The sequence below is a fragment of the Mauremys reevesii genome, linkage group 1 (genome assembly GCF_016161935.1).
Source record: "Mauremys reevesii isolate NIE-2019 linkage group 1, ASM1616193v1, whole genome shotgun sequence".
NCBI classification, from domain to species: Eukaryota; Metazoa; Chordata; order Testudines; family Geoemydidae; genus Mauremys; species Mauremys reevesii.
The window spans coordinates 293780284-293801815 of record NC_052623.1 but is presented as its reverse complement, the minus strand read 5'-3'; the positions used below and the strand labels follow the sequence as shown (position 1 = coordinate 293801815).

The following is a 21532-nucleotide window of genomic DNA, read 5'->3' as shown; positions in this document are numbered from 1 at the left end:
GAGTCATGTTTTCCTTTTATTGTAGCCTTTTTGACTCTTCCCCAATATCGTATTCATCTATGTGTCCAATAATTCTGTTGTTTACTAAAGTTTAAACCAATTTACCTGGTACTGAAGTTAGGCTTACTGACCTCTAATTACTAGATAGCCTCTAGAGCCATTTAAAAAAAATCAGTGTCACATTAGCTACCCTCCAGTCGTCTGGTACAGAGGCTGATTTATGTGATAAGTTACATACCACAGGTAGTAAGTAGTTCTGCAATTTCATGTTTGAATTCCTTCAGAATTCTTGGTCTTGGTGACTTATGATTGTTTAATTATCAATTTGTTCCAAATCCACCTATATTGACATCTCTGTCTGGGACAGATCCTCAGATTTGTCACCTAAAAAGAATGGCTCAGATGTGGGAATTTCCCTCACATCCTCTGAAATGAGGACCAATGCAAAGAATTAATTTTACTTCTCCACACCAGCCTTGTCTTCCTTGAGAACTCCTTTAGCACCTTAATTGTCCAATAAACCCCACTGACAGTTTTTTTGGCAGGCATCCTGCTTCTGATGTACTTAATTTTTTTTTTTGCTGTTAATTTTTGTGTCTTTGGCTAGTTGCTCTTCAAATACTTCTTTGGTCTGCCTAATTATACGTTTACACGTGACTTGCCAGAGTTTGTGCTCCTTTCTATTTTCCTCAATAAGATTTGACTTCCAATGTTTAAAGGAAGTCTATTTTGTCTCTAACCACCTGTTTTACTCTGTTGTTTAGCCATGGTGGTGGGTTTTTTTGGTTCTCTGACTTCTTTTTAATTTGGGATATAACTATAATTGGAGACTCTATTATGGTGTTTAAAAAACTTTCTATACAGCTTGTGGGCATTTCACTCTTGTGACTGTACATTTTAATTTTCATTTAAGTAGCCTCATCATTTTTGTGTAGTTCCCCTTTTTGAAGTTAGATGCGGCATTAGTGGGTTTCTTTGGTGTTTTTCCCCCCTACAAGTATGCTAAATTTAATGACATAATGGTTGCTATTAACAAGTGATTCAGCTACATTCACCTCTTGGATCAGCTACTGTGCCCCACTTATCAAGAATTGCCTCTTCCCTTGTGGGTTCCAGGACTAGCTGATCCAAGAAGTAGTCATTTATGGTGTCTATCTCTGCATCCTGCCCTGAGGTGACATATCCCCAGTCAATATAGCTGAAATCCCCCCAGTATTTTTGGGTTTTCTGTTTTTTGTATCCTCTCTAATATCCCTGAGTATTTCACAATCTCTGTTACCATTCTAGTCAGGTGATCAGTAGTATATTCTTACTGCTATACTCTTATTATTGAAGCATGGAATTTCTATCCGTAGAGATTCTATGGTACTGTTTGATTCATTTAAGATTTTTGCTATATTTGAAGCTCATTCACATCCACTGGAGCTGACATGTCTCTGGCTGCCTTGATCTTTTTGGAATTTGCGTTCAGTCCCTTTGCTGAGAGTAAATGTCCAATGTATGTCACCTCAAGCTAAGTCACATTCTTTTCTCGGTTGTTTTATATTCTTGTCCCTGTATTGCTGTATTGTCTCTCCAGAGCAGGTCCATTAAAAGGTGTTTCAGCACTGTAATGTTTTGTCATTGTCTCATTCAGCTTCTGTATCATTGCTTCCTTTGCCTGCAATGAGGATATCATCTGCAATTATTTTTATCCCAGGCAGCCCTTTTAACACTTGGGTGAACCTTGTCTGGAACACCTCAGATTCTGGGCTTATGCCCATCAGCATGCACAGCCATCTGTAGTGACCAAATGTTGTTGCAAAGGTCGCCAGCATGCGGGACTCTTTATCCAGGCTTATGTGCCAAATCCCATATCTCACATCACAGACTAAAGATTCTGACTTTGGAAGTTCTGGAATGATGTCACGTGTACATGTGGGCAACGAATAGCAGCATCTTTTCAATGCCCAGTTCAGTGGCATTGGGTCTGTCATCAATCACTCACAGTCTACTGAGGACCTGTGTGTCAGACACAGTTGACGGCGTCGCACCAGGCATCATGTAGTGAAGTTCCCAAATCTGGTTCAGTCCTGTGACTCCATGAATCTCTGGGGCAGCCCTGCAAGTGGTGCCAGGTAGGGTCAGGCTGTGCACTATCTTGTGTGTTGATGGACAGTTTGAGAGCACAGTGTGCTTAGGCATTTTTGTTCATCCTCATGACGTGGCCAAAGAGCACGCAATGCTGCTTTTGAATATAATGAGTGATTGAAAGAAGGCCAGATCTCTGCGAGATTTTGACATTTTGCACAAAGTCAAATCACTTTGTGCTCAGGATTTGTCAGTGGTAGCACATATGGAATGCCTCTAGCTGCTTCAAGTCTGTCTGTAAGGGGGTCCAAGTTTGGGTTAATGTTGATAAATGCAAAGTAATACACATTGGAAAACATTATCCCAACTGAATATACAAAAGGTGGGATCTAAATTAGCTGTTATCACTCAAGAAAGAGATCTTGGAGTCGTTGTCGATAGTTCTCTGAAAATATCTACTCAATGTGCAGTGGCATGCAAAAAAGCTAACAGAATGTTAGGAACAGTTAGGAATGGGATAAACAATAAAACAGAAAAAATTCCCCTGTATAAATCAATAGTATGCCTACACATTGAATACTTTATGCAGTTCTGGTCATCCCATCTCAAAAAAGATACATTAGAATTTGAAAAAGTACAGAGAAGGGCAATAAAAATGATTAGGGATATGAAACAGCTTTCATAGGAGGAGATATTAAAAAGATTGGGACTTTTCAGCTTGACTAAGAGGGGATATGATAGAGGTCTATAAAATGGTGAATGCTGTGGAGAGAGTGAATAGGGAAGTGTTATTTACTCCTTCATGTAACACAAGAGCTAGGGGTCACCAAATGAAATTAATAGGCAGCAGGTTTAAAATAAACAAAAGGAAGTACTTTTTCACACAATGCCCAGTCAACCCGTGGAACTCATTGCCATGGGACATTGTGAAGGCCAAAACTATAAAAGCTTCAAAAAAGAATTAGATACGTTCATGTACGATAAGACCATCAATGGCTATTAGCCAAGATGCTCAGGGAGGCAACCTCATGCTCTGAGTATTCCTAGCCTCTGATTGCCAGAAGCTGGGAATTGGTGACAGGGGATGGATCACTCTATGATTACCTATGTTGTTCATGCCTTCTGAAGTATCTGGCATTGGCCACTGTTGGAAGGCAGGATATAGGGCTTCGTGGACCATTGGTCTGACCCAGTATGGCAATTCTTATGGTCTTCAGTTTCTGACCCATAGAGAAATACTGGTAATCCCCCAGATTTGGAGGATGGGGCTTTAATTCTCTGACTTCTTCACAAACAAGAGGTAGTCTTGGTAGGTTACTGTAGTGATGGTAGGTGAACACTTCTTGACCAGCCTTGATTCTGATGTGTGGAGCAGCAAGTCCTAATATCCACTTGATACTGCAAGTCAGGGTGAGAATGGATCCCTGCTGAACACTGAAGTGGTGTAGAAACACAGTGAAACCCGTGAACCAATGAACACTCTTGCACTGGCCCCAGATTTAGTAGAGCATCTGGAACACCACTTCCTTTTATTCCGAGCTAAAATGCCAACCTGTTGACTGAATTGAAAACTGCTTTGATGTTGATATATGCCAAGTAAAACAGGCAGTTAAATTCTTGGTGCAGCTCAGCCAGAAGCTGGAGGGTAAGGATAATATCCACTGTCAACCATCCAACAGTGAAACCTGATTGCTAGGAACAATGATGTCTGCTAAGGAGTGGTTGCATCTCACCAAGCAGAATATGACCCTTTCCAGGGACTAATAATAATGAGATCAGCCTATAGTTGGCACACTCAGTGAGAGATCCTTTGACTTTGTACAGGGACACTATGATGCTGTCTTTCCATTCTGCTGTACTTTGCCTGATGCCCATTCTTTTAAGAACAGTTGATTCAGGCCAGTGCTCACTGGTTCCAGTGCATCTTTGAGTGGCTTTGGTGGAATACCATCAGGTCCAGTAGCATGTCCACAAGTGATAGAGGATCAAATCACATAGCTCTGGACAGTTGTCATCAGATATGTGTGGTTCAGCATACTTACATAATGTGTTTTCCATCTGTCCAGGATCTCGTGCATCGATGAGCAGGGTGAGCTGTCTGGTTTCATGATGGGGATATTAGAAGGCTATCTATGGCTGTCAGCTAGGTGGTTCTGTAAGCAGGACATTGATTAGGCTTCATCAGCCAGCGACTGATCTCATGGTCACATTTTGCCATGGCCTAGAAAATGCCTTTCAGCTATTTACATTCTTGAACATCTCCAAGAATGTAAATGGCTGTGTGCTTCTGCCTTTTGTGTTAATATATCAAAGGCCTCTTTAGAAAGTTAAGGTTTCTTGTGTGACAGTCAGCTTCAGATGGTTCCAGTGGTGGCATGTGATATACCATTACGTATACCACTCCAGGTGATCTCCACGTCGTTCGAGAAGTACTGAGGTTACATATGTGACTCTTGATGGTCTATGTTTATTTTACTGCTTCAACAGCATCCTTGGATAGACATGGGACATTATACTGTTGGTGGACATCTGGCTTGCAAGGAGTTGGAAAATGCAATGAGAGTCTATGGTTTGAATTTGCTGGTGCTTCTGTGCTGCTGAGGCTTGGTGAGATTTCACAATGGAGAGATTTCTGACAAGGATGTGGGCAGTTTCCTTCATGGCATGTCCATTGTTCGAAATCTAGGACCAGTGATAGCTGTAAAATCGCCTAAACTAGGAGCCCCTAACAGATGAGCTCACAGTGGCACACCAGAAGCTAGGTAGTGGCATCATTTGGGGATCTTTAACCAAAGGGATCTATATAAGTTTTAAACCCAGTCATGGCATTGAGATCCCTGAGCACTAGCAAAGTGTCATGTGGTGGAGTTGACTGGATTTTTGCTGCTAGCTGGTGGTGGAATGCAAATTTTCCACTGGTGATGTGTCTTATATTGGTGCATAGACCACAATGATGTTAGCGCCAAACATAGAGTAAGCGAGGAGAGATGGGGTTTCATACAGCTAAATCTGTGTTAGAGATTGTCTAATAGCAAGTGTGCATCTTGAGTTTGGTGTGGCCCACCAAAGTGAAGGAAGGGTGCTCCTTCTGCAGTAAGTTGTTCATTCTGTGGCAGATGGGACTCTGTGGGTATGTCTACACTACGGGATTACTCCGATTTTACATAAACCGTTTTTTAAAAACAGATTGTATAAAGTCGAGTGCATGCGGCCACACTAAGCACATTAATTCGGCAGTGTGCATACATGTACCGAGGCTAGCGTTGATTTCCAGAGCGTTGCACTGTGGGTAGCTATCCCATAGCTATCCCATAGTTCCTGCAGTCTCCCCCACCCATTGGAATTCTGGGTTGAGATCCCAGTGCGTAATGGGGCAAAAAACATTGTCGCTGGTGGTTCTGGGTACAGCCTCACCCCTCCCTCCGTGAAAGCAACGGTAGACAACCGTTTCGCGCCTCTTTTCCTGGGTGAACTGTGCAGACACCATACTACAGCAAGCATGGAGCCTGCTCAGCTCAAGACAGCAGTCATGGACGTTGTAAACACCTCGCGCATTCTCGTGCAGTTTATGCTGAACCAGGAGCTGAAAAAACAGGGAAGGAGGAGGCGGCTATGGCAGCGCGATGACGAGAGCGATGAGGACATGGACATGGACACAGAATTCTCTCAAACCATGGGCCCCGGCGCTTTGGAGATCATGCTGGTAATGGGGCAGGTTCTAGCCATTGAATGCCGATTTTGGGCCCGGGAAACAACCACAGACTGGTGGGACCGCATAGTGTTGCAGGTGTGGGACGATTCCCGGTGGCTGCGAATCTTTTGCATGCATAAGGGCACTTTCATGGAACTTTGTGACTTGCTTTCCCCTGCCCTGAAATGTCAGAATACTGATGAAGTGGGTATTCACCCACGAAAGCTCATGCTCCAATACGTCTGTTAAGTCTATAAGGTGTCACAGGACTCTTTGCTGCTTTTACAGATCCAGACTAACACGGCTACCCCTCTGATACCAGAATACCAAGATGAGAGCAGCCCTCACAGTTGAGAAGTGAGTGGCGATAGCCCTCTGGAAGCTTGCAACGCCAGACAGCTACCGGTCAGTTGGGAATCAATTTGGAGTGGGCAAATCTACTGTGGGGGCTGCTGTGATGCAAGTAGCCAAAGCAATTACTAAGCTGCTGCTACGAAAGGTAGTGACTCTGGGAAATGTGCAGGTCATAGTGGATGGTTTTGCTGCAATGAGATTCCCTAACTGTGGTGGGGCGATAGATGGAACCCATATCCCTATCTTGGTACCGGAGCACCAGAGCACCCAGTACATAAACCGCAAGGGGTACTTTTCAATGGTGCTGCAAGCGCTGATGGATCACAAGGGACGTTTCACCAACATCAACGTGGGATGGCCGGGAAGGGTTCATGACGCTTACATCTTCAGGAACACTAATCTGCTTAAACGGTTGCAGCAAGGGAATTACTTCCCAGACCAGAAAATAACAGTTGGGGATGTTGAAATGCCTATAGTTACCCTGGGGGACCCAGCCTACCCCTTCATGCCATGGTTCATGAAGCCATACACAGGCAGCCTGGACAGTAGTCAGGAGCTGTTCAACTATAGGCTGAGCAAGTGCAGAATGGTGGTGGAATGTGCATTTGGACGTTTAAAGGGATGCTGGCGCACATTACTGACTCGCTCAGACCTCAGCCAAACCAATATCCCCATTGTTATTGCCGCTTGCTGTGTGCTCCACAATCTCTGTGAGAGTATGGGGGAGACCTTTATGGCAGGGTGGGAGGCTGAGGCAAATCACCTGGCCGCTGATTACGCGCAGCCAGACACCAGGGCGATTAGAAGAGCACACCAGGAAGCAGTGCACATCAGAGAAGCTTTGAAAACCAGTTTCATCACTGGCCAGGGTATGGTTTGACTGTTGTTTGTTTCTCCTTGATGAAAACCTGCCCCCTTGATTGACTCATTCCCTATAAGCAACCCATCCTCCCCTTTCGATCACAGCTTGCTTTCTAAGGAAATAAAGTCACTATCGTTTAAAAACCATGTATTCTTTATTAATTGATTATAAAAAGAGGGAGAGAAGTGACAAGGTAGCCCGGGTGGGGTTTGGGAGGAGGATAGGAGGGAAGGAAAAGGCCACTAAAAAAGTTCAAAATAATGACAGCCTTTTGCTTGGGCTGTCCACTGGGGTGGAGTGGGTGGGTGCACAGAGCCTCCCCGCCACGCGTTCTTACACATCTGGGTGAGGAGGCTATGGAACTTGGGGAGGTGGGAGGGCGGTTATACAGGGGCTGCAGCAGCACTCTCTGATCCTGCTGCCGTTCCTGAAGCTTCACCAGACGCCGGAGCATGTCAGTTTGATCACACAGCAGCCCCAGCGTTGCATCCTGCCACCGCTGATGTTCCTGCCGACACCTCTGATCTTCCTGCCGCCACCTCTCATCTCGAGCATCCCTCCTGTCCTCACATTCACTGGCCTCTTTCCTGTACTTTGATACCGCGTCCTGCCACTCAGTCAGATGAGCTCTTTCATTGTGGGTCGATTCCATGATTTAAGTGAACATTTCGTCTCGTGTCCTTTTTTTCCACTGCCTTATCTGAGATAGCCTTTGGGATGGAGGAGGGAGGCTTGAAAAATTTGCAGCTATGGGAAGGAGGGAGGGAGGGAAAAAAAGGGAGAGAAGTATTTAAAAAGATACATTGTACAGAACAATGCTTGTACTCTTTCACAGTGAACAGCACTATTCACATTACATAGCACATGTGATTTGAGTACAAGGTCACATTTTGCATCTTAATGTTGAGTGCCTGCGGCTTTGGTGTTAGAGATCACAGACGCAGGTCCGGGCAACAGAATTCGGCTTGCATGCGGCCATGGTAAGCCATTGTCTTTCGGCTTCTGCAGCCTTCATATATCCAGTGCCCTCCTTTCCTACATACCAAGCAAAGCCCGTTGAGTGCTACAGCTTTCCTGTTAACGTGCAGCAGCAGAAACCAAACTCCCTTCCCCCAGTCCAATTCTCTGGGATGATCGCTTTACTCCTCCCCCCACCACGTGACTGGTATCATGGAAGATCCCTGCTAGCCACACCCCCCGCCCCACCGCGTGGCTGGTATCAGGGAAGATCCCTGCTAGCCAAACACGAAAAAGCTCAGCACCAATCACCCCACCCCTCCCCGCTTGGCTAACTGCAGAGAAGGATTTCTTTTCAGCCACAGGCAAACAGCCCAGTAGGAATGGCCACCTCAGTCCCCTTGAAATTCCCGTATTTCAACCCGGTTACCATGAACGATATCACTCTCCTCAGGATAACACAGCGAGATAAAGAACGGATGTTGCTTGAATGCCAGCAAACACCGGGACCATACGCTGCCAGGCTTTGTCATGCAATGATACCAGATTACTTGCTACTAGCATGGCGTGGTCAAGTGTCCTATCATGGAGGACGGAATAAGGCTGCGCTGCCCAGAAAACTTCTGCAAAGGCTTTTAGAGCTTCATGGAGATGTCCCTGGAGGATTTCCGCTCCATCCCCAGACACATTAACAGACTTTTCCAGTAGCTGTACTGGCCGCAAATGCATTCCAAGTCCTCAGGGAAAATTAATCATTAAAAAACGCTTGCTTTTAAACCATGTTTTATATTTACAAAGGTACACTCACCAGAGGTCCCTTCCATGGCTTCATTGTCTGGGATAGTGGCTTGGGAGGGCTGGGAGGGTACTTCCGTCAGGCTGAGAAAAAGGTCCTGGCTGTTGGGGAGAACGGAGTGCTGTGTGCTCTCCACAAGCTCGTCCTCCTCTTCCTCCTCCTCATCTTCCCTGTCCGCAGAATCCTCTGGCAAGGCTGAGATTACCCCCTCCTCGGAATCCACAGTCAGGGGTGGGGTAGTGGTGGCGGTCCCCCCCCTAGAATTGCATGCAGCTCAGCGTAGAAGCGGCATGTTTGCAGCCCTGCCCCAGACCTTCCATTTGCTTCTTTGATTTTATGGTAGGCTTGTCTGAGCTCCTTAACTTTCACACAGCACTGTACTGAGTCCCTAGTGTGGCCTCTCTTCATCATGGCCTTGGAGACTTTTTCAAATGTTTTTTAATTTCATCTTTTGGAACGGAGTTCTGCTAGCACGCAATCATCTTCCCATATAGCGATCAGATCCAGTACCTCCTGTATGGTCCATGCTGGAGCTCTTTTTCAATTCTCAGACTACATGGTTACCTGTGCTGATAAGCTCTGCGTGGTCACCTGTGCTGATCAGCTCTCCATGCTGGGCAAACAGGAAATGAAATTCAAAAGTTTGTGGGGCTTTTCCTGTCTACCTGGCCAGTGCATCCGAGTTCAGATTGCTGTCCAGAGCGGTCACAATGGTGCACTGTGGGATAGCGCCCGGAGGCCAATACCGTCGAATTATGGCCACATTAACCCTAATCCGAAATGGCAATACCGATTTGAGCGCTACTCCCCTCGTCAGGGAGGAGTACAGATATCGGTATTAAGAGCCCTTTATATCGATATAAAGGGCTTCGTTGTGTGGACAGGTGCAGGGTTAATTCAGTTTAACGCTGCTAAATTCGATATAAACTCATAGTGTAGACCAGGCCTGTGATGCTGATGATTATGATCTTGTAACAAGTGAGTTTTTTGATGAGCTTTTTTGTACCCGGTGCTGGTCACTGCTGTCATGTTCCATATAGTGACACACAATATGAGCCTCTAAGGTCTGGTTTGGACTTCCAGGAAATTGGGCTCATTGGGCCTGCACCTTCCCTATGCTGGGTTTTGGTTGCACATATCTTGTGCATGCAGAACATGCTCCTCTTCCTGGAGTTGGTAATAGTACAGGCTATAACCCTGGTGCTGTTGTCACAGTCTGTCGTGGCTTGTTGATCCTTCATTTCACTCTGCCTCCTTGGGACCAGAGTTGTAGAGGGGTTTTGTTTTTGGGACACGATCTCCCTTCCCAGGAACTCTTCTGCTAGATGTTGTTGGTTCCTGTTGGTGTGGATGACCATTATGAAGATCAAACTCTTCTTCCTCCCTATGTGATCCATGCGTTGATAGTTGGGGCTCATCCACCTTCATCGCTTTTGGAAAACTTGGCCCTTGTCCTCTGGGTCTGTCATTGGCATCTGCTCATTACCTTGAGCAGGGGCCCTTATGAAGTATGACAGACTGGGGCCAGTCAGATCCAAGTCTTGTGTGGGCAGGGACAACCACACTGTGTTGTAAAGCAGCTTACATTGCTACTATTTGTTACTCATGTGTGCCTGTGCAGATGCATAATTTGCTGATGGCTTCTTTATCACCACTCAGAGCAGGGTTTAAATGGTGTGCAGTAAATAACACATGGGACAACACATGGAATGAGGAGGATATAAAGAAATATTGATTAACTATCCATTCATGAGTTAGGCAGGGGTCATGCAGAAAACCTTAATTCTCTAATTTCTTAACTTTTGAGTGCTTGATTTTTGAGTACCACCTTAACATTCTTTTAATGTGTTTTTATGTAATTATTTTTATAGCAAAAAATATGTGCTTAGCACTTTGCATAGACATCCCTACCCCAAAGAACCTATGGTGTAAGGCCCTGATCCTGGACTGCAAGCATATCACAGGCACAAAGTTACTTGTAGAGGAGTTTGGTCAAGACCAAAGTAGACAAAAATACAGATGAATTATGGGCAAATTAGAAAGTAATGTCATTACCAAGTAGATGGAGCCCCTCCAGGCTCTTACTCTTACTCTTATAAGTATCCCTTACACACACTAGTAGTCCCACTACAGTCAATGAGACCACCAGGAGGATTTGGTGAATTATGCCCTAAACTGTTTTTTAAAGCAGAAAACACATTACATGCAAATTACTTTTATTTCTATTTAGATCCAACCCACAATTGCCTCTGTGCTTGATCCTGTTTAAATTAATATAGAATCTGGGTCTTAGTGTAACTCTCAAAACAGCTTACAAGAACATGTATAATAATTAAACATTCTTGTTCAATCTAACCTATGTAGTTAATAAAGCACTGTGATTTTTCTGTATTGCAAAATGTAGTGGTAACAATTTTATTTATGATAAAGAAACAGATCTCATCTTTTTTCATACAGTAAATACTCATTAATAGCAACATATTGGTGGCCTTTTGCTATGTTACTCCTAAGCGGCTGTTGCTGTTATGGGGAATGTTGACAATTCCCAGCAGGGAAAGTAGTCCCAGGGGAAATGTTACTTCTAAGCGATGGTTTCTCGTACAAGGTGTTGCTGCAAACAAGTGTCTACTATGTTAGATATTTCTATGGACCCCATTGCCATGGTATTTTAGCACCTAACTGTCTTTAATGTGTTTTATCCACACAACACTCCTATGAGGAAGGGAAGTTCTGCACCCCATTTTATGGATGGGGAACTGATACACAAAGAGGCTAAGGTCCAGATCCTCAAAGCTATTTAGGCTCCCAACTTCAGTGGAAGTTAGGATACTAAATACCTCTGAAGAACTGGGCATAAATGACTTGCCCAAGATCACTGTTATGAATCAGGGACTTGAACCCAGGTCTCTAATCACTGGACTGACTAATCTCTTTACCTAATATTGTTTTATCCCTTGTTATGGGTTTTTGTCTTCACTGTATCCTATGTTTAGCCATTGTTAAATTGAGAGTGGTGTTTTCACAGACCTGGCTGGCTGACCCAGTCAACTGTGCCAGTAAAACAGTTATGTAGAATTGTATATAAAGGTTTAATGACACAAAACACTTTTTATTAGAAAGCTAATTGTGATAAAATTCATTAGATACAACATAGGGCTCAAGTTTTGCATTGAGATCTTTGAGACTACATTTACTTTATCCAGCAACTTAACTTCTTCCTAAGCTTTGTGGGTAGGATACTGGAGATATGTGGAGTGCTGTTTTAACTTTGGAAGGAAACAATATCAGAAAATAGTGACTTACAGAAGCTCAGATGATGGTCTCTATTTTTTCAGGTTGTGATTATAATTCTGCTTTCTTGTATTAATCATTAGGTTACATTGTTACCTATTTTACATTACTTTACAAAATGACAACCACATCTGGGTGATTATGCTCTGTAAGTTTGTAATGATGGCACAAAGACAAATTTAAAGCTACACTCACTCTAAGAACCTGCAGGGCTAGAACCTGGGACTAGGGGGCTTCTAGGCTGCTGCTGCTACCTCTGCATCACCACTGGAGGCTTAGGCTGGGTTCTTTTTGGAGGACTCTGTGAGGCTGGTCTTGGCACAAAGTACCGCCCAACAGGATCAGAGTGGCGGCCCCTCAGAGCCCACTGATTGGCCAGTACAAGTACTTCAGCCTGGAAGCGAGGAAGGGGAGTAGTCTGAATAACAACCTAGACTGCCTGCTTGCCTGCCTTTCCTCCAGATTGGGCTCGTGATGGACCCTAGACTCTGACTTTCGACAATGGTTTGTCCTTGACTTTGCTGTTTGACTGCTGTCTGTAATCTTGTGCCTGACCCCTATCTCCTGGTAACTTGAGACTGCCTGCTTGCCTCCTGAGGCCTGACACTCAGTTTGCCCTCTGGCCTTTCTCAGACACTGACCTCCCGGTAACCTGGTCATGCCTGCCTCCTGATACCTGAACCTTCGTCTGTCCTCTGGCTGGTCTTGGACTCTGACCTCCCAGTACCTGACTTAGCTTGACTCTCTCAACTTCTGCTCTGACCACTAGATCTGACCGCCCTCATTCTGGTATCAACATTGACATTTTTTTTAAATCAGCAACTGAATACCCAAAATAAAAAGATGCTGAGGCAAAGCAGAGTTCATAGGTACAGCACATCGCTGCAAGGAAAAGCCCAGGTTCAATGTCTGCTTGTATTCCTTTTGGGTAATTTAACTGGTACAGGAAATATTTATGTAAAGTAATCAGGAGCAAAGAGCAACCCTGGCTCTGCCCCAGAGCCAAAGATCCCATTGACTTCTTTGGGCCCAGAGTAGAGCTGCTAAAACCATTTCAAAATCTGACATTTTTCATTGAAATTATCAATTTCTGTCCTCCTCGACTACCACCCTCTCCCTGGGAAAAAGAAAGAAAAAGAAAGAAATGTGGATAAAATTTTCACAATTGTTTTTGCAGAATGTTGATCTTTTCTGCAACCAACTGTAGCATAGAGCAAATGAAAGGCTCATGTGTGCCTTACGGCACTACTAGGAATAGTACAGTGCGATAGTCAACTCCACACCAGCAGAAGCTGCAGAAGGGGTTGTGTATTTCAGGGAGAGGGAACACAGCTATTACTATAGCCAAAAAGGAATGGAACATGCACTTCTTCCCATTGTTGACTAGATCTGTTGGCCATTGAAGAAGGAGAGTCTTCACTAAAAAGGTAAATTATGAGCCAGATACTTAACACAATTAATATTAACAGCAAGGGGGAAGAAACACATTTCAAAATAGTGAGAGAACAGATTAAAGAATATTTAGATAAATTAGATGTATTCAAGTCATCAGGGCTTGATAAAATTCATCCTAAGGTACTTAAGGAACTGGCTGAAGCAGTCTCTGAACTGTTAAAAATTACCTTTGAGAACTTGTGGAGGATGGGTGAGCTCCCAGAGGACTGGAGAAGGGCAAATATAGTACCTATCTTTAAAAGGGGGAACAAAGAGGAGCCAAGGAATTATAGATCAGTCAGCCTAACTTTTGATACCTGGAAAGACACTGGAACAAATTTATTTAAACAATCGGTTTGTAAGCACCTAGAGGATAATTAAGAGATATGTAATAGCCAACATGGATTTGTTAAGAACAAATCATGCTAAACCAACCTCATTTCCTTCTTTGGTAGAGTTACTGGCTTAGTGTCTGGGGGCAAGCTGTAGACATGATATATCTTGATCTTAGTAAGGCTTTTGACACAGTCCCACATGACATTCTCAGAAGCAAACTAGGAAAATGTGGTCTTAGTGAAATTACTATCAGGTTGGAGCAAAAGTGGTTGAAAGACTACTCAAACAATAGTTATCAATGGTTCACTGTCAAACTCGTTGGATGTATCTAGTGGGATCCTGAAGGGTCTGTCCTGGGTCCAGTATTGTTCAATATTTTCATTAATGACTTGGATAATGAAGTAGAGAGCATGCTTATAAAATTTGTGGATGACACCAAGCTGGAAGGGGTTGCAAGCACTTTGGAGGACAGGATTAGAATTCAAAATGGCCTTAACAAATTGGAGAATTGGGCTGAAAGCAACCAAATGAACTTAAATAAAGACAAATACTGCACTTTGGAAGAAAATAATCTAATGTACAACTGAAAAAGGGGGAATAACTGGATAGGCAGTGGTACTGCTGAAGAGGATCAGGGGATTATAGTGGATCACAAACTGAATATGAGTCAGCAGTGTGATGCAGTTGAGAAAAAGGTGCATAAACAGGAGTGATGGGTGAATTAACAGGAGTGAGGTATGTGAGACATGGGAACTAATTGTTCTAATCTCTTGGCACTGATGAGGCCTCATCTGGAGTACTGTGTCTACTTTTGGGTGCGGCACTTTTAAGAAGGATGTGGACAAATTGGAAAGAGTCCAGAGGAGAGCAACAAAAACAACAAAAGGTTTAGAAAACCTGTCCTGTGAGGAAAGATCAAGAAAACTGGACATGTGTAGTGTTGAGAAAAGAAGCAGAGGGGGGACCTGATAAGTCTGTGATGGGTTATATAAATCTCACACTAAAACTGAAGAGGTTAAAGAGCAACTCTGGACCCAGATGACCCTGCCCAGCCACACCTGCAGAGCATGCTTCAGCTGGAGGTGGAACTTGGAAGGGAAGTCAGACAATTCAGAAAGGGACCGACAAGGCAGGGAGAAGTGCCTGCCCTGAGAGCTCCCGAGAAGGGATGCTGCAGAAGCCTCTCTTGGAAAAGAGACCCTACCTGCTGGGCCCAGACAGACTGAAGGTGTGTCTTTTTTTATTACCTTTTTGCAAAAGACTGCAAAACTCGGACAATAGAGTGGGTCGAATGAAGTGGCCAAAGGAGGGGCGCTCCTGAGTACTGGACCTTTGATAACCTGACCCAAGCTTCCCTACCAACCCTGCTCCACACTAAAAGGGACTGACCCCTAACCACTAGGCCACACTTCCAGCAACTGCCAGCATCACACTGTCTTCAAATATGTTAAGGGTTGTTATAAAGTAGGCAGTGATCAATTGTTCTTCATGTCCAGCAAAGTAGTAAGAAGGACAAGAAGTAATGGGCTTAATCTGCAGCAAGGGACATCTAGGTTATATATTAGGAAAAACTTACCAACTATAAGGATAGTTAAGCACTGGAATAGGCTTGCAAGGGAGGTTTTGGAATCCGCATCCTTGGAGGTTTTTAGACAAAGGTTAGCCAAAGACTTTTCAGGGATGATCTAGGTATACCTGATCCTGCCTCACTGTAGGTGGCTGACCTCCTTGAGGTCCTTTGCAGCCCTACATTTCTATGATTTTATAGCAGCTCATCCTCCCCCGGTCCATTTTTGGGTTAGCTAGCACCACTAGCCTGACACAGCCATTGCCTAGAGGAGACTTTGATCCCTTGTTTTGAGATGTTGAAGAAGTAGGTTCCTTGTACCTTCTAACTCACATGTGTATCTCTGCAGGAGCTGGACACAGTGTAGTCCTAAATTAGAAAGGGTATTTGCTGAAGAAATTACTGTTCCACTTTGGTTATCCATGCAGGCAAACAGCTGAGATATTTTTTACTGAACACATCAGTATCTGAATTGTATAAGAAGTATGAACAGCTTTAACTTACTTATTGCATTCTGGAAATGGAGGCCTGGAGCAGTCATAGACGGGCTTCAGGGATGTTAATTGTTTGTGTACATGAACGAGCTTATAAATGGTTGTTTTTGCAGTCTTATTTTGCTCATTGAGGATAGCTATATCAGTGCCAGAGAAAAGGAGGAAGAATGAATTATATTTTTTGTACCCACTCTATTAATACTTTCAGGGCTTGATATAATATGCCTTTAACAAACCATGAACTTCTCTCCTACTGAGCCACTGCATCCTGCCTACATTCAAAGTAAGCAGGGAACCATTATACTAATCCACTGTACCATCGTATCTCTAGCAAACACATGTAAGTGATTGCTTTGAATATTTATTTTGATGCAAGGAGTGTTGAGTCTTTTATTTGGCAATGCATACAGCTAGGAGATTGACTTTCTCAACTTTGTTACCTCAATTGTGCAAGTTCTGTTCTTGCAGCAACCTCTTTTTTTCAGAACGGTATAGCTATAGCAGTAACATTTGGCTCTGTGAGACTAGAACACCCCAACAACCTCAGAGTGGTTCACCTCTGTAATTAGGATGGTTTAAAAACACGAAAGTGAACTGATTTTTTTTTGTGGCTTTGTTTTTAATCAGGTGCGATTGTATGCAAGACCTGATGCAATCAGAAGAGGAGCTGGGGACTATGCACTAAATATTACAAGGAGACTCATTGAGTTTTATGAAGACTACTTTAAAGTGCCCTATTCCCTACCAAAATTAGGTAAGACTTTTCCGAGATTGCTGTTTGTCCAAGGGAACTCTATTCTAGAGATTAGAAAATAAAATTGTTTTTACTGGTAGATTTCAATGTGAAGAATTTGGGGGTTCAGTTAGAAGGGACATTGAACAGGAAATTTTTTAATTCTCCTAAAGAGAAGAAGCCAATTTTTCACCTCTTCCTCATCTTGCCTTTAGGTACAGCTACTAAACAACAATTGAATCTATTAGGCATTGAGACTCCAGAGAACAGAAGCTTTGCTAATCAGTTCCTGCTTTCCTGATGCTCAGCATGGTGGGCCTCACTATCATTAGATAGCCCCCGGGTTATGTTTATTCAGTCATATGTACATCTTGATTGCTCAGCTGCAGAAGGGGAATAGAATTGAAAATAACAGTGGAAATGGGAAATTTACAACATTTAAAGAAAATATTTGTTGATTAGTGTAGGTTCTTAATGGTGATTAATATATGCTTGATAATATTGCTGCTTATTGAAGAGAATTGTTGTGAGCTTATTTTACTGTTCAAGTGACCCAATTGTAAAAGCTATCAATTTTTTTCACATTTTCCTTCCCTTCCCCCCACCTCTCTCACTCCCTTGAATATTTCACACTATATTATTACATACTCCCTCCTTAAGAGTACGTTTGATCAGGATCCAGAAAAATTTATTTCTCAGCAACAAGAAGAAAGCTTGTATTTGATCTGAAGTGTTAGAGTTTGAACCACAGGTGTTCGTTCCAGGAGCTCAGGGCCTATTTCATTAAAGCGCAAGCCTGCTGGGTAGCTTTATTAGTCTTACAACTAATGGGGTAGTAGATAGATAAAGTAATTAGTATTGTTTGAAGTGGGTGTTGCATGCATTTTAAATAAGAATGATGTGACTTTTTTGTCCTTTTTAAATGATGGGTTGCAAGCAGTGCTCTGTTAGAGGCATGGATGCTTATAACCATGGAACTCTCCTCAGACTACAGGTTACTGTTTGTATGTACTTTCATACCTGACTTTAGTATTGCCCACCCAAGGAATTGTGGCACTAAGGTCTGATATAAATATTTTTGTGGGAAAGTGCTCAACCTCAGCTGGAGTAGTCAGAAACTGCTCAACATGACATGATAATGAATAAATCATGATTGCTTGACACTGGAAGTTCCAGACTCACTGGTGCCAAGTCATTAAAAGAAAAAATGAATATCTTTCTTCCCTTTGAAAATTTATAATTAGCAAAGAGACTCAGATTATTATTTTAGGTAGTTTAAAATGGTCATCTGGAAATAGTAGGTGGAGAATGTGTCTACTTCTGTGCATCTTTAACAGTTAAAACGTATAGCCTTTCATCTCAGTATGTTTTGCTTGTTGTTGCTACACAGTGACATATTGTGTTAAAATACTTCAAAGGATTGAATGCCTTCCAGTTTAGTCTATTTATGGGATTACACTATAAAAATACTATAGTGAATTTGTAGTTTTTCTACTATAAATTATATTAAAATTACTAATTTAATTTTAAAATTTAATACTATTAGGTTTGTAGTGTATGAAGACTTTGTTATTATATAGTAATGCTATAAAAATATAATAAGATCGTTTAGAGGATGAAAAACATAAAAGTATTGTACATATCGCCTATAATGTACAATTTGTTTAGTATAAGTATTCTGGGAAAAATGTCAAAAGTGCCTTTGTGACTTACAAAGGTAAATCTCATTGGTTTAGATTCCTAAGTCACTTTGGCATTTTTGAAATGTTGCCCGCTATGTGTCTTGGTATCTTTGTTTCCAGTTCAGCAAAGTTGTTAAGCAGGTGCTTAACTTTAAACATGTGGGTAATGCCATTGATTTCAGATGAAAAAGCCTGCAGCCTTTTGAAAATTTGAGGACGGATGGGAATAAAAAGGTGTGAATGGGAGCTCAACAGGAACCCCTAGCATGTCTTCACTAGCAACGTTAAAGCAGTGGCAGCGCTTTAGCGTTGCTAGTGAAGACATGGCTGTGTAGTCGCAGCAGCTCTCCCAGCGCTATAACAAACCCTCCTCCACGAGGGGAGTAGCTACCAGCGCAGTCTACACTGGCACTTTACAGTGCTGAAACTTGAAGTGCTCAGGGGTGTTTTTTCACACCCCTGAGCGAGAAAGTTGCAGCGCGGTAAAGTACCAGCGTAGACAAGTGAGTGGAAGAACCAAAGTATAAGAGCTGTTATGTAATGGGACCAGCTATGAGGAAAAGGAATGAAAGGTAGGTATATTAGGGAGAATGTGGTAGTAAGAAAAAACTGTTATGCTATCGGAAGTGAGGAAGAAGTTTATCTCAGAGACTAGTTTACTTCACTCAATAAACTAATATTGCCTCCACTACAAATGCTCATAGACTCCAGTTAGAACTCGTTGAAAAGTGCCAATTACTTTATGTGGGAGTTTTTATTTTTAAAGAAATTTACTGCAAAACAATTTTTTCAAATGAAAAACCAAAACACATTTTTTTAGATTGTTTTCAGGGTGAAAAAAATCAGTTTTTGAAGAACATTTTCATTTTTTGCAGATTGAAAATTTTTACTGACTACAATTTGATAATTAAAAAACAATATTTGGTGAAAAGTTTCAGTTTTTGATTTTAGGTTTTTTTTCAGTGACACTTTTGTTTTCCATGAAAATAATTATTTTGGCTGAAACCAATTTGTTTAAAATGTTTTGATAATATTTTGACTAACTTTAGCTATAGCTTAACTTGTTTTCAGTGTAATATGATACAAAATTACTTACTGGAAGACCAGTTATTGTATTGTTGTCAAGTGTTTTGCATGTTTCCTTTCATTCTCCTGTACCATTGTTGTGCGTGTGTTCAACTTTTGTGTTGTTTTCACATTTCAGAGTCTCATCACTTTTATGGAAGTGATGATGTAAGTCAGCTGGCCCGCTGCTGTCCTGTGCTGTGGTCTTCTGTATGCATTATTGTTGTCTTTTGTGTGTTGTCGTCAGACTGCCCTAAGCTTCTGTGTTGGTTAGGCCCATTTTCATGGGCTTTGATTTGTGCATTCCAAACTGGCTCCAGTTATCTGAGCTTGCCTCGGAGTGGGCTAAGGTTCTTCATATGGACTAGTGTGGCTTGCCACTGTGGTTGTGTGATTTGTTTTTGACTGTGCTTTTAACTGCTGCCTGTACACAAGGACAACTATTTGCAAACACTGTTTGTGGAGTGTCTTTTGTGCACTGCTCCAGCTGTTCTGTGGCCTTTGGCACTACTAGCAGATAGATAGTAATGGCTTGGGATGTTGGCTCCATCTGCTACATCAGGTTGGACAAAAATAAATGATTAAAACAAAACAACCCAGATTTTTTCATTTAAATTATGGGTTTATTTTTTAAAACTAAATCTATTTAAAATTAAATTTGAATTTTAACAATCTATGTTAAGGCCTAAACTGATTATAATTTATTCAAATCATTTAAATTAAATACAAGAATAATATTAAGAAGTACATGTTTGTTGCAAAGCTATAAAGAAAGTCAAACCACTGAACTGCTGGAAGTTACTGGCTAAGCCCCTGGAACCAGAGTTTGTTGCAGTGCTAAACCAGCTTTTGACAGCAGTAGCCACTTCTGCAGATGCACAGAGAATATTTTTTTCATTTCACTTTATTCAGCTAGTACTCTGTGGGGAATTTTGTGCCAAAAATTAAATTCTGCACACAATATTTTAAAATTCTGCAAAATTCAGTATATTTTATTTGTCAAAATAACACAATATAATCATGCCAGTTTCAATTATCTTGGTAATTTATTTCAAAATACCTGTCAGCAAGTATGTCTGTAATAATACAGACAAAAATAAAAGATTCAGGAAATGTTTTTATGACAAATAGATTCTTTTCTAGGGAAATTAATACAGAACTTTAAATAATAATTAAACTGCAATACAGAAATGCAGTGCAAAGGCCTGGGGGAGTCAGGGGTAATGGAAGAGCTGAGGGAGAGGGAAAGACCCTGGGAGTGAACCTGAAGGGCTGTTGGGTGTGGGTGGGAGAAGTATGGAGCAGTTACTTTTTGTGGGGAGAAGGGATTGTTAGGGAGTTAGAGAGTCTCCCCCATGCAGACCCTGACCGACCTCTAGCCTCTCCCATTCAGTCAGGCACATGTGTCCCTGCACCCCCTGTTCTTGTGTGTCCCTGCACCCCTCCCCCCATCCCGGTGTGGTCCTGCAGCCTCCTGCTCCCCATCCCCATGTGGCCCTCCAGCCCCTGGCTCAATGCTGTCACCCCACTAGACCTTCTGAACCCCAGTCTGTGTCCCTCCAACAGCCCCATGTGCCCCACTCTATTTCCCCTCATATCCTGTACCTCCGAACCTGGCTCTGCGGGCAGCGTGCTGTGATGAACGTAGCTGGATGCTGGTGTTACTACTGGTCAGCTACTGCTGTCTGTTCTGGCGCCACAGTGGCTTCTGGTGGGTGAAAGGCAGGACTGCAACACTTCTTGGGCAGAATATATTTTCTGCTCAGAAAAAAAATATTCTGTGCCAGACATGAATTCTGCGCATGTGAAACAGTGCAGAATTCCCCCAGGAGTGAACTAGTTCAGTTCAATGACTAGTTCATTCAGAATTAAAAAAAAAAGTTGGAAATTGAGTAAAAACTAAGTGTGAGAGGGTCAGATCTACTAGTCTACTAGTTCTAAAATTTTGAAGGACATAGTAACCAATCAATAGAAAAAATCAATTCAATTCACCAACTACAGATAATACTTCCTTTATTTAATAAATCACTTAGTTTTAAATGCCAAACATGTTTTGATAAACTTTTTAAGAAGGAAAAAGTTTGTGTCCAGTATTTTTAAGGTAGTCTTTTTTTAAATTAAAAAAGAATTAAAATGCACTTTTGTTCATTTAATTGAATTTGAATTTCCATTCAAATAGAGCTTGACTTAAGTTGCAAGT

General features: G+C 42.3%; 1 protein-coding gene across 3 annotated transcripts in view; it reads left to right on the top strand.

Annotated features, from left to right (window-relative positions):
- The window catches only part of TRHDE (thyrotropin releasing hormone degrading enzyme), a 312690-nt gene that overhangs the window by 50499 nt on the left and 240659 nt on the right, over nucleotides 1–21532 (top strand). For all 3 annotated transcript variants that reach the window (XM_039520544.1, XM_039520543.1, XM_039520542.1), the window contains exon 3: nucleotides 16480–16606. In XM_039520544.1, coding sequence (XP_039376478.1) covers nucleotides 16480–16606 — 127 coding nt within the window. The remainder of the gene's footprint in view (nucleotides 1–16479; nucleotides 16607–21532) is intronic.